Source organism: Python bivittatus, unplaced genomic scaffold (genome assembly GCF_059951505.1).
Source record: "Python bivittatus isolate LINGU-HERP-01145 unplaced genomic scaffold, Pbiv_v1 ctg000980_np1212, whole genome shotgun sequence".
NCBI classification, from domain to species: Eukaryota; Metazoa; Chordata; class Lepidosauria; order Squamata; family Pythonidae; genus Python; species Python bivittatus.
In genome coordinates this window covers 15377570-15392849 of record NW_028277125.1, presented here as the reverse complement: position 1 = coordinate 15392849, position 15280 = coordinate 15377570, and the positions used below count along the sequence as shown (strand labels likewise).

The window sequence follows — 15280 nt, the reverse complement described above, 5'->3', positions numbered from 1 at the left end:
GGCAGAAGTGGTCCAAATAAAGTGTCAGCCTAAAAGTCACCTTTGGGGGTGAAATAAACCAAGTTTCATCCCATTGTATTTATTACTCAAATTACTATATAGATAACAAGCCGATTAGCAAATTTCACGGGCGAGGGAGAAACACCAAATTTAAAAAGTGAAACACCAAATTTAAAAAGTGAACATTGAAATGCTGTCATTTTTATTTTCTTGGTTAACCATCAGCGATTTAATACTAGCACCGTCACGGAGCGAGTGAGACCTGGCGATCGATGGGGAAAGTAAAAGGCGCTTGCAAATGTGTGCGATATATAAAGATAGCACTTCGGGGCTTTCGTTCCCACGTTTTCGCACGAGAGAGAGATCGTGCGACTCCCTAAAGCGTCTCTTTCACTGCTTGCACCGCTTAAGATGGGCCAGGGAGCTGGACAAACGTTATCTATGCCCAGCACGGCAGCGGGCAGGAGGCGGCTGGACGGCGCACAGAAAAGCACAGCGGTTTTGCTACCGAACTTCACCTCTCGACTTTCGATCAGAAACCCGAAAGCCTGCAAGCGACGCATCTGTCACTCGCTTTTTCTTTTCCTTTCGTTTTCTTAATGAATAACGGACCTGTTTTCAAATTGTATCGACTGGATACATCTGCTTTAGGGGGAAGCAAAGAAAAAAAAACAGCTAATCAAACGCAGGCGAGGAGGAAGAGGAGGGTGGTCTGTTTCACAGAAAATTAGTAATCCAATGAGATCGTATGCTTTCCTCTTCTCTCCCTCCTTCCTCTCCCCCCCCCCATTTTTCGCCCAAACAAGCAAATACAGTAATCGTGCATTTAAAAAACATGTCACGCAAGCCACATTTTCTCCGCAGCCCCCCCCCCTTTTTTAATTCCAGCAATTGAAAAAGTCAGGATCGCTGAAGGGATCCAAATAAATTTAAGGATTTAGTTGGGTGATCGACGGGATAACAAGCCTGTCTTTTGGAAAAAGGGGGCTTGAAAACCTGCTCCTTTTGTTGCCTTCATACACCTTAAGAATTTTAAAAAGCCATTCCTCCGAGAATAGAGAGAAATCTGAAATAAATGTAGGGCTTGCTAGAAAGTCAATCCCGCCACAGTCAGCGGGACCTGAAGCTCCGGATGAAGTACAGGAGCGTAGCTCGAAAGCACGTTTTGCATGCAAGGTTTCACGGCGAGTCAAGGAAATCCCGTTCGAAGAATTGGTGTAGCTCTGGAAAATCCACGCGCGCGCACACACACACGCACACACACTAGGATCTGAGCGCTGTGACAGGCAGAACTCTGACGAGCGGGGGCCCGTCAGGACCCGCCAGCAGTTCGCGTGAAACTGACACGACCAACGTGCGAGTCCGTCTCGGCGGAGCCTCAAGCAGCCATGCCCCGATTCGAGGCACGCATCCCAGCGCCCCTGCTCTTCCAACAGACCGCGTTCGCCTGAAGGAGCTGAGGTGGAAGTTGACCAGGGCCAGCTGCCGGCCGTCTGGAGCCCTGCGTGCTTTTATTTTAATGATGTCAAACAAGCAAAACAAGGCGCTGGTTCTAGAGGAGAAGCTCGTTGAGTTCGCAGCCAGGCCAAATGACAGCCATTTGGCCACGATCGAGGGGTAACTATCGAGGTGAAGACGCCGAAAGCAACAAGCGAAGGAAACTTTGCAAGTTTCTCTCCAGGCTCAATAGGGTGAACGTGTTGGCGGATTTTTTTAAGTGTACAATGGGGGGACGAGAACGACTTCTAAGGGATTCGGAATGGCTGCTGTTTCCCGCCCCCCTTCAAGCATTTCCACGGCGGCTGCCGCTTTCTGAGAGAAACAGATTAGGGAGAAGTTTGCAGAACTGGGGGAGGAGGGAGCCCGTTGCACCGTCGCAAACACGGCACGGGAAGCCAACGACAGGCTCCGGGCGCGCCGAGGTTTGTTCCGCACGCGCCACCGTAAACGCCAGGCAAGCGTGCATGGGTCGGAAGGCATGGGGAGCGGGGGCAGCGGGCGCCCACATTTTTTAGGCTTCTTGGAGGGGAAGGAGGGAGAGATCAGCTTGTTGCGTCTCAGCGCTTCGAACAAAGAGGGCCACTCAAATGCGCGGAGCCCCAAACCGGCTCGCTCTCGCTTTCCAAGGCGCGCCCGCCTTAAACTGACCAACCCTAAGGAGAAAACGGCGACGGAGGTGTCCTTCCGTTCCTCTGGGATTTCCCGCCGCCGGGGTTAAGTGCATGCAAAGCGACTTTCCTCCTCGTCCTCCTGCTCCCCCGCCCCTCCGCCGGTCATCTTTTCCCTGCACAACCTGCCCTAGCAAATCAAGGGGGTCCGCTCCCTCCTGCAGGTCGTCTCCGCCGCGGCTCTCTCCCCTGGCAACCTCTCGCGTGCTCCCCCCGCCCGCACGTTGTTTTTAAAGGGCCGACAGCGCCCACTGTGGGCGCGCCGCGCCTCTGCAGCCTCCCCTCCCCGCTCCTCCCTCCAGCCCGGGCGAGCAACTAGCGGCGCTCTCCGGCACTGAACTTTTGCTCAACTCTTTCGCCGCCTCGGCTGAAGTTCACAGCGAGCCTCTCCCCACCCCCTCCTCGCCGCCGCCGCCGCCGCCGTCACCCCGGCAGACAAACAAACAAACAGCGCCGGGCACAGCCAAAGCCCAGCCGAGCCGGGAACTTCCCCTCCGCTGCGAACCGTCGCTGGAAGAAATCCGGCGCGCTGCTCCGCGGCTCTGCCCCGCAAGCGCCCTCTCGACTTCGCGGCCGCGAGCGGACGGGCAGCCGCAGCCCGGCCCGGCCCGGCCCGGCTCGGCAGGGACCGCCTCGAGGCGAGGCAGGACGGGGCGCGGGGCTGGGGGGCTCCCCCTCCCGACGCCTCCCCCCCGCCAGACCCGGACGCTTCGGCCGCCTGAAAGCCTCGTGGCAGAGAAGGGACAGCAGCAAGCGAAAGAACGCGACACCTACTTGTGGCCAGCTTTCTGGCTCTGCCTTTGGATCGCATTGGTGCCAAGTCCTGCGGACGCTGCTTTGATGGAGTTGGGGGGAGAGAGATCTGGGAGGGGGGAACCAGTGGACGGGCTTTTTTTCCCCTCTCTTTTCCCTCCTTTTATTTGTGTTTCCTCCCCCCTTGTCTTTCTCTCTCTCTCCCCTCTGTTTCTCACCCAGACTCTCTTTCTCTCAACCCAGAGCTCGCTATCTCTCCAGCATTGTCAGTTTGGACACCTTCGCACATGCGCACGGGCGGCTTCTCTCCCCCCCTTCTCCCTCTCCGCTCCCCCCCCCCCTCAACATCTCCCGGTCGCCGCTGCCAAAAAGAAAAAAGTTTGGAGCGATCTTTCACTTTGGGATGTGGGGATCTGTTCCGCAGAGCGCGGGAGAGCCGCGCCTCGCCTCCGGGGCGACCCTTCAAAAAGGGAGAGGAATGAAACGGGCCAGGACTGGCTGGGATGCACGGATTTACCCCGGGATTAGATGCCCCGCATTAAAGGTCTTATTATTGACGGATGCTTGGCGCTTCCACACACACACACACACCCGTATCCTTCCACGCCCCGCCCTTCCCCATAGCAGGGAATTCCGCCGCGCTCCTCTCCTGGCACGTTTACTCGGAAGCAAGTCTCGCTGGCTTTCTGGGAGCCACTCCGCTCTCGCTTCCCTGCCCGCCTTTAGCTGAGCCCGCAGCCCTGCCCGCGGAGATGGCAGCCCCGCGCTACAAATGGACGGCACCCCGCGTCTCCTCCTGGGGCAGCGGCTGCGGAGACTCCCCCGCCCCGCAGACGGAGAAGGGCGGGGGGGGGTGAAGAAGGGGATCGCCCGGAAGGAGGGCGCCCAGCTTTCGAGGACAGCAAAGTCGCCTCCTTTTCCACCTCGAGCTGGGGCGGGCGGGCGGGGAGGACATAAATCTTATGCCGTGTCCCTGCTCGTCCCTCGGGGCCTCCCCATGGTGAGCAACGTGCTTTCACCGTTCCTCAGATGTTGGCCCGCTCGCTTTAGCTTAAGCAGTTGCGGATAAAGAAAGGAAACCAGTCCCAGACTGACTCCGGAGAAAGCCAGGCGATTCTTCTCTCTCCCACCCCACTCCGCTAAATTGAGGAGGCAGAACCGGTTCGGATCCGCAGATTTCTGCAACTCTGCGGTCTGTTTGGGGGCAGGATCCATCGGCCTCTCTTTTACTCGAGAGGAGCCTCTGTTGCCCTTGCTCCCACCTGGACGCCCCGATCCTAAACTCGTTTACTCGACAGTAAACCGCGTGGCTTTCTACTATGGTTCCAGGGGAAGGCGGCCTCTGTTGCCCAAGGAAGTAGGGGGTGACCCCCATCTTCTTGCAACCCTCTGCACGTTTATTCAAGAAGTCGGGAGAGTAGGATTTACTCCTGAGTAAGTTTGCCTCGAGCAGCAGCCTGGACAACCCTGCTTAGGGTGCTACAGATTTATTTATGTATTTAAAGATTTGTTTGTGTATTTAATCCTGGGACCCATCACTAAAGAATTGCTGTTACTAGCAATCTGGTAGAGACCTTCAAACCAACGCTTCAGTGTCAAGCCTGGTTAAGAAGTAAACCTTCTTGACTTCAGTAAGACTTACTCCCTAGTAAATGTATTTAGGATCTGTAATCAGACATGCCCTTACTCGGGAGTAACTCCCTCTGAATTCCTAGCGAAAGGCTTCCAAACAGCCTAAATAAGATCGGGCTGGAATGTAATAACACCACCACCCAATCAATTTGCAACTCCAAGAAATAACCATTCATTCAAGTCAACGGGACTTGCTTCGACATCATATATTTAGGATTTGAGAGAATTAGGCAAGCCTTCGAAAGATCCCTTCCCCTTTGGGTCGTCATGCTACTCTCCTCTTCCTTTTGATGTAACGAAATGATGAGGACCTTAAGTAATCCGAATTATTTCATGCGCTCGAATGACAGGCGATAGTTGAGTATTTACTCGAAGACAAGATCTCGCTTTTCAGAATTGGGCCCCTGTTGGAGGTATGAATCAACTCGAACTACAATAATGGGTTTCTTTCTTTCTATTTATTTATAATTTTCTTCCGGAACAACCTCTTTGTACTTAGTAGCTTTGTTCAATACGTCCTTGGCACTATTTATGCGCCCATTAATATCTGTTACAAAATTCTGCTAGATAGAGTAAAATAAAATTATGGACTTTCAGACCCGAGGTTGAGTTACTTTGTGCAAAGAAGCCGCCTGCTTTGGCGTTTCAAATTTTCTCCCTCTTTCTCTCCTTCAGCACCTATTCGTGGCCGTTGCCTGGATCTCAGAAGCGGATGCGCCCGATCCTATGCACACTTGTGGTGGTCACAATCCAGTTCAGATTTAGGCGTGCATAACCCGCAGTAATTCCCACTGTATTTCGAGATACCTGTGGAAATTCTATCGCAATGCATCCCCAAAATCCGGGAGCAAATGATTTGGGGCTGTAGAGTAGCCGCAGCTATTCCAGACGTGGCCCCATTGGGATTAGTGGAATTTGTTTCCGAGCAAAACATGCTCCGAATCAGGCAATAAAAACAGAGACCAGAAGTGGGGAGGCACTTTCTCTTAATAACACCCTGTTTTTTTAAAAAAGACGCACATAAGAGCAGAAGTCGAATTTTACTGAAATACAGGGCAGACTTTTTCAATCCTGATGCGACATTGACTATACAACAGGCGGGAATCTGCTCCCGATCTCAAAAAATGAACATGTGAATGGTATTAAACACAAAATAAAATCTTTCTTTCTTCCTTTCTCAAACTGAGCACATGCCAGGTTTGCAGGGAGACTAGAGAGTTTCTCAGATGTTTCCCCTTCTAGGGATGCATGTACTGATTCCCACTATGTGTTCGGAAAAAATCTGGCAAGAGAAAAAAGATCATGTTTACGTGAAGTGAAGCAAGTTTAGTGTGCCATGGGTCAATTAAGGGCTGTTAGCTATGTGAGCTGAATGAAACCCACATGTACAGAAGCAGTATATCTGTGAACACAAAGCAACAGAAGAGCAGTTCTTCATGCGTTTCTCAAGGCCAGCCCTTGATCCTACATTAGTGCCTGGGGAATCCACTGTCTTACGGATCGGATCAGGACAGGAGAGCCAGAAAGCCCCTTTGCAAAGAAAGTGGCTCCCAGGAGTAGCTCCTCTTGGTGTCGGAGAGGCTTGGAGAACCTCAACCCCAAGAGCATTTAAGAAGAAAGGCCATTCCTGGGAGGGAATCGGATGTGTGAATGCTCACCCCATGATATTACCCGTCCCAAGTCTCAGAACAGGCCAGGTATTAAACAAGAAATAAAATCCAGCCCAGAGAAGTCTGGGCAGAAGGGGGGGGGGTTTAACCAGAAAAGAACTGCAGCTGAAGTGGCCCTCCAGGCGGCTAAAAGCGAGGGGGGGGAGGTTGAGAAGGGGATCCGTGAACCCCAGGGCGGGGGGGAGAGCGCGGAGATAACATTTCTTCCTGGATATCCAAATGCACTTTTGCTGTTGCCTGCGTTCTCATCCCCCATTGAAGAGGCCTTCTTTTACAACCCCGAGCGAGGCTCCCGGGCCCTTAAGAGCCCTGGGGAAGGTGGAAAAATCCAACAGGTGAAGAGTGGCTCTTTCTCTTCACCTCCAGATAGAAGGAAGGCTGGGGGGATGCGCATCTCTTAAAGGCATAGCAGGAAGGAAGGGTGCTAAGGCAAATAGTCTTGTTTCTTTGCTCCGTCGCACCTGTTGTTCTCTCCATTTTCTGGCTGGCAGGGTCAGATGCCTCGGCTCGTCGCCCCTCTGGCTTGCCTCTTTTGGTGATCGTGGGCCTGGGGAGAGTTGTGGACGAGCTCACCTGGTGAACAAGGAGGCCCGTGGAGAGCTCGCGATGTCCAACCTGGGAAAAAATGCTAAGTGAGATCTAACGGGAGTTCACACCTGGCGCTGAGCCATCATGTGGTTGCTTGGCTGGGTTTAGGAGCTGTGCAAACCTAGGCGCTGAGGTTTGTAAACCAGAACTTACGGGTCAGGCTGTTGTGTGAATCCCATTGGGGCTCATGCAACAAGACATAAGTAAAGAGACCATAGCTTGATGCTCTGTGTGAACGCATCTCAACAGTGTGTAGTGATTAGAGGACCAGGGTGGGAACCAGGAGACCCACCTTCAAATCCTTATAGGACTCAATCGCTATATAGTTCAATGACTTGTCTATCTCACAGGGGAAAAAGGAAAGTGAAGAAAGCCCCCAGGCTGCTTTTGGCTTGGAGGAAAAGCGGAAGATAAATGTAATAATTAAACCATCTCTCCCCGACCTCTTCATGAACAGTCTCAGCCTAAAGGCTTTACAGGGTTCCGTTTCGGTGGTGAAATAAAAACTGAAACCCCAACTTTGGGAAGGCTTCTGCCCAAGCAAAACTATAGAATTGCAGAGCTGTGCAAATATTATCGGACCCGAGGTATTTTGCAATGGAGGAAGACCGACTGAAAGCGACGGAGCCCTACATCTGAGTAAATGTGCATTGGAGGTGAGCTAGGTCCCAGCCCAATTTGTATCTGTGGCGTTCAACGGGCTTTACGAATGTTAATTCTTCTAAGGCTTCCTTGCGTCTTTAGCATCCCCTTGAACTAACAACTTGTATAAATGTATACAAATGGTTAATACAACTTCAAGGAACTCTCACTCACTCGCCTTTGCTGTCTTCTTCTAAATGCTTTTCCTGAAGGCAGGTCTAGCCACAAATGTTGCCTCTTTGTAAGGCTACTCTGTGTCCTGGGCGAGGGCTGGCCAGGTTTACCATCTTCCCGTTCAGACGATTATGCAGCTCCATCTTCTACACTTCCTTAGAAAGTCCCCTACTCCGAAGCAAAGAAGATAGCAGGGATCGTTACCAGGCTTACTCAGAAAGGAATTCTGCTTAAAGCAACAGGACTTAAGGTGCCAAAAACTAAGCCATAGTCTGCTTTAACCATGATTTGTTAATCAAACCACAGCTGAGTTTCTTTATCAGGAAAAAAGATGAAACTAAGAAAGGCTCATTAGGACCTAGCCAGGTGTGTAAATCCAGTTTACCACACCTGCTGCCCTGAGATGGGAGTGGGGGGACACAGATAGTACCGAACCATTTCTCTGTTAATATTCTGGGTGGACTTTTTTTTTTTTAAAAAAAGCAGAATCCATCCCCAAACTTTCTATATCACTGATTTCACATGTGTATAGGTTGTGGTTTGGTTGATCACTGATATCAACGATCTCCCGCTGAAATCCTCTACACTCACTGTCTTTCTCCAAATGTGTGGACAGAATAGTTAGCCTCAGCAGTGCTTCATTTGGACCACCAGCCTGTATCCATTAAGCTTCCCAACCCTCCTGCTTAGATCACTAAAGCTTAGATTAAATGCTTCCCATTTTACAGATGGGAAAGCTGAGGCTGACAGCTAGTCATGATTTCCTTAAGAATAGCTTATGGAGCAAACCATATTAGCTGTACTCATCCAAATGTTAAATCATCAACTTTGGTTTACAGACTCACCATGGCTGCTTTCATACAACATGCCAAGCCCAAACAAACTACTTAGTGGCTTAGCCTGTTTTGTTCCTCTAGCCAACCAGTGACATACTGGAAGCTTTCAGGATTCAGTGAGTTCTTCATGGTAGGCCTTGCAGAATGTGGAAATAATAATAATAATAATAACAACAACCACCACCACCAAACACAGGTAAGATAGAATATTCCTCCAGTTAAGTTCAACTCCGGATGAAGAAATCAATGTAGTTTTCTTAGCAACAAGAAGTGATGTGTCATTCTTCTTCTAGTTCTCCAGCACCCTGGGATTTTCTCGTGGTCTCCCATCCACAGATAAATAGGTCCTCCTCCGACCTTGCTTAGCGAGGTCGGCCAGGTGCTGCCCAGAAGCCAGTGACAGCATCAAACCCTAACTCTGGGGTGCCACCTGGTGCTCCTCCGGATTTCTCCAGCCAGTCCTGGAGACCTAACGAAGCCCCAACCTCCCCCGTTGCCGAGAGGAAAAAGCTGGCCTGCCGCAATTTTTGTCGTTGGGAGAGACACGGGCTACGATCTGGGAAGGGAGGGGAAGGGACTTTCCAGGTGGGGGCGCCAGCTGTTGAGGTTCGCGCCGGCGTTACCACGCCAAGGCCCCGTCAACTTCGGGTGCCAAGCCTCCTTCTCTCCCCACCGCCCACGCAGTGCCGGCGTCGGTCGGTCCTGGCCCACAAACCCAGCTTTCCTCGCAAAGCTTCCTGCTGCACCGGCCGAGCTGCTTGTTTAGAAGCCCGGTTCTGACGTTCCCGCGGCGTCCTCCACGACTAGGGAGACCCGCGGCGCTCTTTCCCCTGCCGGCGCTTTGTGAAAAGAAAAAGGCCTCCTTTTCCCTCTGCGGGTTCCATCCTCTTTCCGACCTCTTTTCACGCCATCCCTCCCCGCTATGCCAGTATAAACGAAATGAAGACAGCCTTTATAGCGCCACAGCCCAAAGCTGCTCAGAGCTAGGAAGAGGACATGGGAAGAAGGGCGTCCTACGAGCCTGTCTTGCAACTGCATAGGCACGGCTCTCGACAATATATTTGGGGACCCGGGGCAAAGAAGATAACCCAGAAAGTCCCATCTTTCGATTCCCACCCCCACCCCTACCCCTTTTCCCACCGTCGAGCATTTGAACAAGAGCCGCGGCTCGTTTGGAAAGGAAGTTACAGATAGATGCTTCTTCTCCCCCCCCCCCTCACTCGCCCACTCCCCCACTCCGGTCCCGCTTTCGCCTCCTTGATCGCGGTATTTGTTGCGCCATTGTCTTTGTGCAGTGAACTCTGGTGGGTGTTAGTCAACTTCGGCCCTTATATGGATGGTCTTGGCTACCGACGCAGGAAGATTAATTCAATCATTGTCGGGCAATTATTGTTTACCAAAAGGCAGCGCTTGATGTCAGGTTTCGCTGTCAAGAAATTAAAACTCTCACTGGCTGACCAAAGCTGATATGAATTCTTGTTCAGTCCGAGTGAAAATTATTTTTTTTTTTAATTATTATTATTATTATTATTGATGATGATGGTGATGATGATGATCAGGATTCTCGGAACTCAACGGTGGGGCTAATTAGTCTAAATCAACCCTTTCTGGTGAGAACTCTCCAGATCGCTTTCCAAAGACACCCTTTTATTATGACCCACTGACCTCGGGGGTGTGAAGTGGTGCAGCTCGGAAAAGCGGGAAGAGGCAGCTGGGGTGGGATGGAACACTCCCCCAAGGCCCCTTGGGCTATAATTATTAGAAATTAATTGGGTTCAGGACCCTGGGTAGGACTGGGTAAATTAATAGCGCGTCTGGTTGCTTACAGTTGAATGTTTAGACCACAGGAGAAAAGAACCGGAGAGAGAGAGAGAGAGACGTGCCATTCAGACAACACTTAGCCCCCCTCTCCTTCCCAGGAATTGGAGGTGAGATTTTATTTTTAAACAAGCAAAGGTAAAAAAAAAAAAAATCCCTTTTTGGTTTGCTCCCAAGAGGCCAGCTTTTTTCTGTTTACAAGATCCGCCTCCATTGCTTAATCTTGGTGGGGTGTCTCTCTGTCCTGGGCCGCTGCTGATTTTGAGTTCCTTCGGATTTATTTGCCCCGCGTTATGGTTCTTTCTACCCAGCCCTCCTCTACCTTTCCTCTCCTCCGACTCCCCTCCTCTTCCTCCTCCGGGGGCTACTTAGGGGTTAAAATCAAAGCGAACCCCCCCCCCCGCCCCCCGCCCGTACACTTGGAACTGTCGCGCTCAGAGTCAAAGTGGGAAAGGAAGCCTCGGGCAACAGGAAATTACTGCGAGCTTTCGTGACCTTTCCGAGAGGTAATCAATCAAGTGATCAACAGGGATATTTATCATTTCTCGATGGGGGCTACTTTACAAATGCACGAGGAAGGGTGGGAGAAAGCGAGAAGAGGGGAGGGGACACGCGCGCGCCCATAAGTTTGACTGAACCCCCGAAGCCTGAAGAATGTAGCCTTCCCCAACGAGGCGCCCTTCTGAAGGGCTGGACTACCCACTCCCATCACCTTGGCAACCATGGGAGCTACAGTCCAACCCGTCCGGAGAGCGTCAGGTTGGCAGGGAGAAAGGTACTTTCCTCCGAGCCGCACTTACTCACCAAGCGTCGTGTTCCTACCAAGAGTATATCTTAATAAAACATACAGTACTCGACTACATTAAATGGAGCAGCTTCTGAAGGGTGAAGCGAGTCTATAGGAAATCCTGCTCTTCCTCCCTCCCGCTCCCAAACTGGCCTCGTAAAACGGTTGCCGCGGGCGCTTTCAGGTTCAGACCTCAAAAACCGAGGGACGTGGAAAGGTAACATCAGCCGATCCCGCAGCTGAGCTACAAGATGAACGTGGGGAGGGTCGACCTGAAGCCCCCGGCTTTTCTCCGGCTCCCATCCAAGCTACGGAGCGCAACCTAAGCACGCTTGCGCAGGAAAGCCCGCTGGGGGAGGGGGCAGCACTTATTCCCGAACGCAAGGACCCGGGACTGCGCTGCCAGCCCCCCACCCCACCCCCGGGTGCTCCCGCGGCCTCCGCTGGCCCTGAAGGGAGGTTTAACTCTCGCCCAGACGGGCTGGAGCGGAGGGGTCGATTGGGTGCAAGAGGAACGCACTCCCGTGGCGGGGAGGGGGGGTCCGGGTTGCTAAAACCCTGCAGTCGCCTTCCTCCGGCCCTGCTTCAAGGAGGAGCCCCCTTCTCAGAAAAGCAGCTCTCTCGAGCCAGTCAGCCCGCCCCCCCCCCCAGTTCGCGCGGAATGAGCGCTTCAATCCCCCCTCTCTCTTTGGCAGGGAGGCTCCTAACCTCGCCGAGCAGGTAGGAAAAGCAGCACGCGAAGAAAGGCGAGCCGTTCGCGAAAAAAAGGATCTTTTTCTTCCCATCAGCTGACAGCCAGCTGATGAGTTGGATTACAACGCCCATCACACGCAATGCAGCTTGCTGTCAGATGATGCTTCCTTAGTCCAGTGGCTCTGGGGGGAAGTCTAGAGTTTCTCTTGAATTAATTTTCAGGATCACATATCTTTTAGTTTTCCTTTTAGCCCAGCTTATCTTTAAGCAGTGTTTCTCAAACGTGGCAACTTTAAGATGTGTGGACTTCAACTCCCAGAATTCCCCAGCCAGCATGGCTGGCTGGGGAATTCTGGGAGTTGAAGTCCACACATCTTAAAGTTGCCACGTTTGAGAAACACTGCCTTAGGGCTTTTAGCAAATTGCCCCTAAAGGGCTGTTTCCAGGAGAATGATTTCTAGCGTCTTCTAACCTGCACCTGCTGAAGTGACATAATGTCCAACTTCTTTGGGGTGCATCCTTTCATCCCCCTTTTTGCAGCACGAGCGTGCTCTGGGAACCATCTTTTGTGCCACGAGCCTGCATCTCATCCTCATCTGCAGCCGAGGCTATTTAAAATCATCCCTAGCTGCCCCAGTTTTACAGTTTGGGCTGCGGGGACAGTCTACCATGCCTCATCTCCAGCGTGGTGGCTACTCCATTGTGGGATCTGCCCAACTCCCGCTGGCACTGCCAGCCTGCCTGCTCCCTGGTCCCTGCCCTCGATGCCCATCTTGACCTGAGCTGCGGGAGAGACCAGACACCTGACTTCCAAGAAGTATCTGCCAGTGTAATGCCTGACAATGCCTTTCCACAGCACTTGTCCAGTCTTCTGGGGGCTCCATATAAACACAGGCTTAGCTCTCTTTTGAAACTGCATTAGACCTGTATTTACCAGACAAGACTACCACTCTGCAGAGGTCTATTTAAACCTGGAAATAGGGCCTGGTTCTGGCAGCTGTGGGTGGCTGGCTCTGTCACCTTGGGGCACATCACCGGTTTTCTGCTATTTCCAGGGCTTCGGCATGGCTGTACTTTCTAGAGTTTGTACAACTTGGGGGGAAGAACGACTGTGGAGCCCTTCTGGGTACTGCCAGCCACCAGACGGAGCTGGACTCAGGGCCAGCACTGTTGTGATCTTGCAGCACTGGTGGAGCACTGAGCACATTTATGATCGGTGGCTTCTTCCCCACCCACCTCCATGCCTGTCAGCAGCCTGACAGGTGGCAAAAAACCATCCTCCCCTTGCCCAAGCCCCCCCCCCCAATGCACAGTAGGCAAAGGTGGTGGTTTTCCTGCTGGCAGGTGACACTTGGGGGGAGGAGCAACAAGGCTGGCGACCTCTACCAATCGCTTTCCTTGACTGGCCCCTCAGTAAGGACAGCACCATGTCAGTCTTATTGCTGTGACCAAATAGCCCCCCCAAATCAGGTCAGTAAAGGTGATGCGACCAGCACCCTTTCCCACAGCTCAGGGACCAGCACCCTTTCCCAGTCGCTCATGGCTTTCCATGGCTTTCCATGGCTTTCCCCAGCTGTTGCATTAGTGCTCCCCTCCAGCCCTTGAACCAACAAAAACCTAAAGCGATGTGAGATTTGTAGTCCTGAGTGCTACTCTGCCTCCCTCATCTCCCTGGGCAGCCCCTGCAGGGAATGAGTGGCAAAGCCTGGCGGGTTTGATCCACTTGGCGGCTGCCACACACGCACAGAGAGCCATCTTTGCAGTGATCTAAAGCCATCTTCATTACTGATATCTAGGCACAGAAATGGTTGGATGGTCCTATAAGAAGCTACCGTAAATCACTGGTGAGGAAACGGCCATCGCTAACCACTCACCTCTTCAGAGCTGGCTTTTTAAAAATAAGTACCTGAATGATGCCCAAGAACCTCAGCCTAGCTTAGAAGCAAGTCCCAAGCAAGGTTCAGAAAAAAGCGAGAGGAGAGAGGGAAGCCTGATAGCGCAGCTGCTGTGGATACGCAAGTCGAGGGGCTTCAATCCTCTGCCTTCTGTCCTTACGTTTGTTTTTTAAACCGTTAATGGGATTTTTCTGAAGAGCAAAGGAGCCTCGCTCCCCACCCTTTATCTTGGGGAGGGGGGCAGGGTTTATTGTAAATCTCTTCACTGAGCAAAAGATCTCCCCCCCCCCCGTTATTTTGGGGAAGTTGCGGTCTCGGCCCTCCATTCAGAGAACCCTTCCAATTTTCCTGCCGAGCGAGGGGTCCTTTTCAAATGTTCTTTAGAACACGCTTAGATCTTCTTCCCCGAACCTTGGCGCGTGCGGAAGCCAAGGTGCGGCGAAGGAAGACGCGTGCGCGAGCCAAGGCAAGAGGAGGGGGCCGCGGCGTGATCCAGAAGCCAGTCTGGATCTGGTGCACTCCCTCCCCCGCCCGGGCATGTTTGGGCGAGGGGGACCGATCTGGTGCCCAGATGCGAAGAAACTCGCGGCTCGCTGGGCATCCCGTAAAAAGCTGGGCGAGCAGCACGGGCAGTTAAAACTCCCTTCTGCCATCTAGCGGTCGAGCGGATTTTGGCAGCCCAGAGACAATAGCCTTAGCATACATCAGAACAATAACGCCTGCAACTGTTTCACTCGCCATGATCGGCCTTGCATTTCCAGGGAGCTAGAGAAGAGCCTCCCTAAGACTGTGGGAATGAAGCCGCGTGGTCGAAACCTGCGACGGATCACAGAGGCGGCCGCGACGCCTCCTCCCCCCCGCCCCGGCACCCCCGTTTCCCTTTCCCGCAGCACCCAGAACCGCCTCGGCTTCCCACGCTGCCCACGAGCGCCAACTGATTGTCCTGCGCTGCCCCCTAGCGGCCGCAACCGAGAACGTCGGGGCGAAGAGCTGCGCCGCTTCTGGAGGGGGCAGTTTTAAAAAGAGGTGCTTTCTCTTTCCTGCTCTAGCGGTTTTGCCTACCGTTTAATTTCTAAATCGGAGCCCGAATGGGTTAGAAAACAGCAAAGCACCCGAGTCCCCTAGATGGAAGGAGCCATCTTCAGCCCAGCCCTCTGATGTAGTTAGTGCAGGACTCCACATTAAGTCATCCTAGTAGATGGCCGTCCAGCCTCTATTCCAGTGTTTCTCAACCTCGGCGTCTTTAAGATGTGTGGACTTCAACTCCCAAAATTTGGTTCCACGGCTTGAAGAAAATCACATGTCTGAATTGGAACAAAGATGTTCTGCACAAATGCAGGTTTATTTCTGTCCCGGTGTAAAAAGTATACAGCTTCATTCACAAGATAACATTCAAGAGTGTTTTTCCAGTTCCTCTCCCTCATATGCGTGCACACACACACACACACACACCCTGTGCACTGAAGTCCACTGGCTTTTCAACATGTCAGAAGCCTTTAGAGGACAATAAATTGCACCTCTCTTCTGATGAAAACACAGATAAGCAATTGGAGAGCCAGCCTGCCCTCTGCCTTGTCTCCTGCACGAAATGTGGCATCAGGCATTCCTGTCAACCAATCTGCAG

The 15280-nt window shown here is 52.3% G+C and overlaps 1 protein-coding gene and 1 long non-coding RNA gene across 11 annotated transcripts in view; both read right to left on the bottom strand.

Annotated features, from left to right (window-relative positions):
* MECOM (MDS1 and EVI1 complex locus) overlaps nucleotides 1-3262 on the bottom strand; it is a 514610-nt gene extending 511348 nt beyond the window's left edge. For 3 of the 8 annotated variants that reach the window (XM_088132154.1, XM_088132159.1, XM_088132155.1), the window contains exon 1: nucleotides 2943-3261. In XM_088132154.1, coding sequence (XP_087988280.1) covers nucleotides 2943-2979 — 37 coding nt within the window. In that variant the 5' untranslated portion in view covers nucleotides 2980-3261. Of the gene's footprint in view, nucleotides 1-2942 lie in introns of all 8 variants that reach the window. The other 5 variants (XM_088132156.1, XM_088132160.1, XM_088132157.1 and 2 more) reach the window with 3 other exon arrangements.
* A 1428-nt stretch (nucleotides 3263-4690) lies between these two features.
* On the bottom strand, nucleotides 4691-11818 carry LOC112540794 (uncharacterized). Of its 3 annotated transcripts, none has more exons than XR_015794422.1 (3): nucleotides 11777-11818; nucleotides 7628-7795; nucleotides 4691-6838 (listed from the first exon to the last, which is right to left on the bottom strand). It is a non-coding gene; the product is annotated as an uncharacterized LOC112540794 (long non-coding RNA). The 3 variants fall into 3 exon arrangements; XR_015794421.1 differs by lacking the exon at nucleotides 11777-11818 and adding an exon at nucleotides 11086-11543; XR_003084847.2 differs by lacking the exon at nucleotides 11777-11818 and adding an exon at nucleotides 8473-9546.
* Between the last annotated feature and the right edge of the window lie 3462 nt (nucleotides 11819-15280).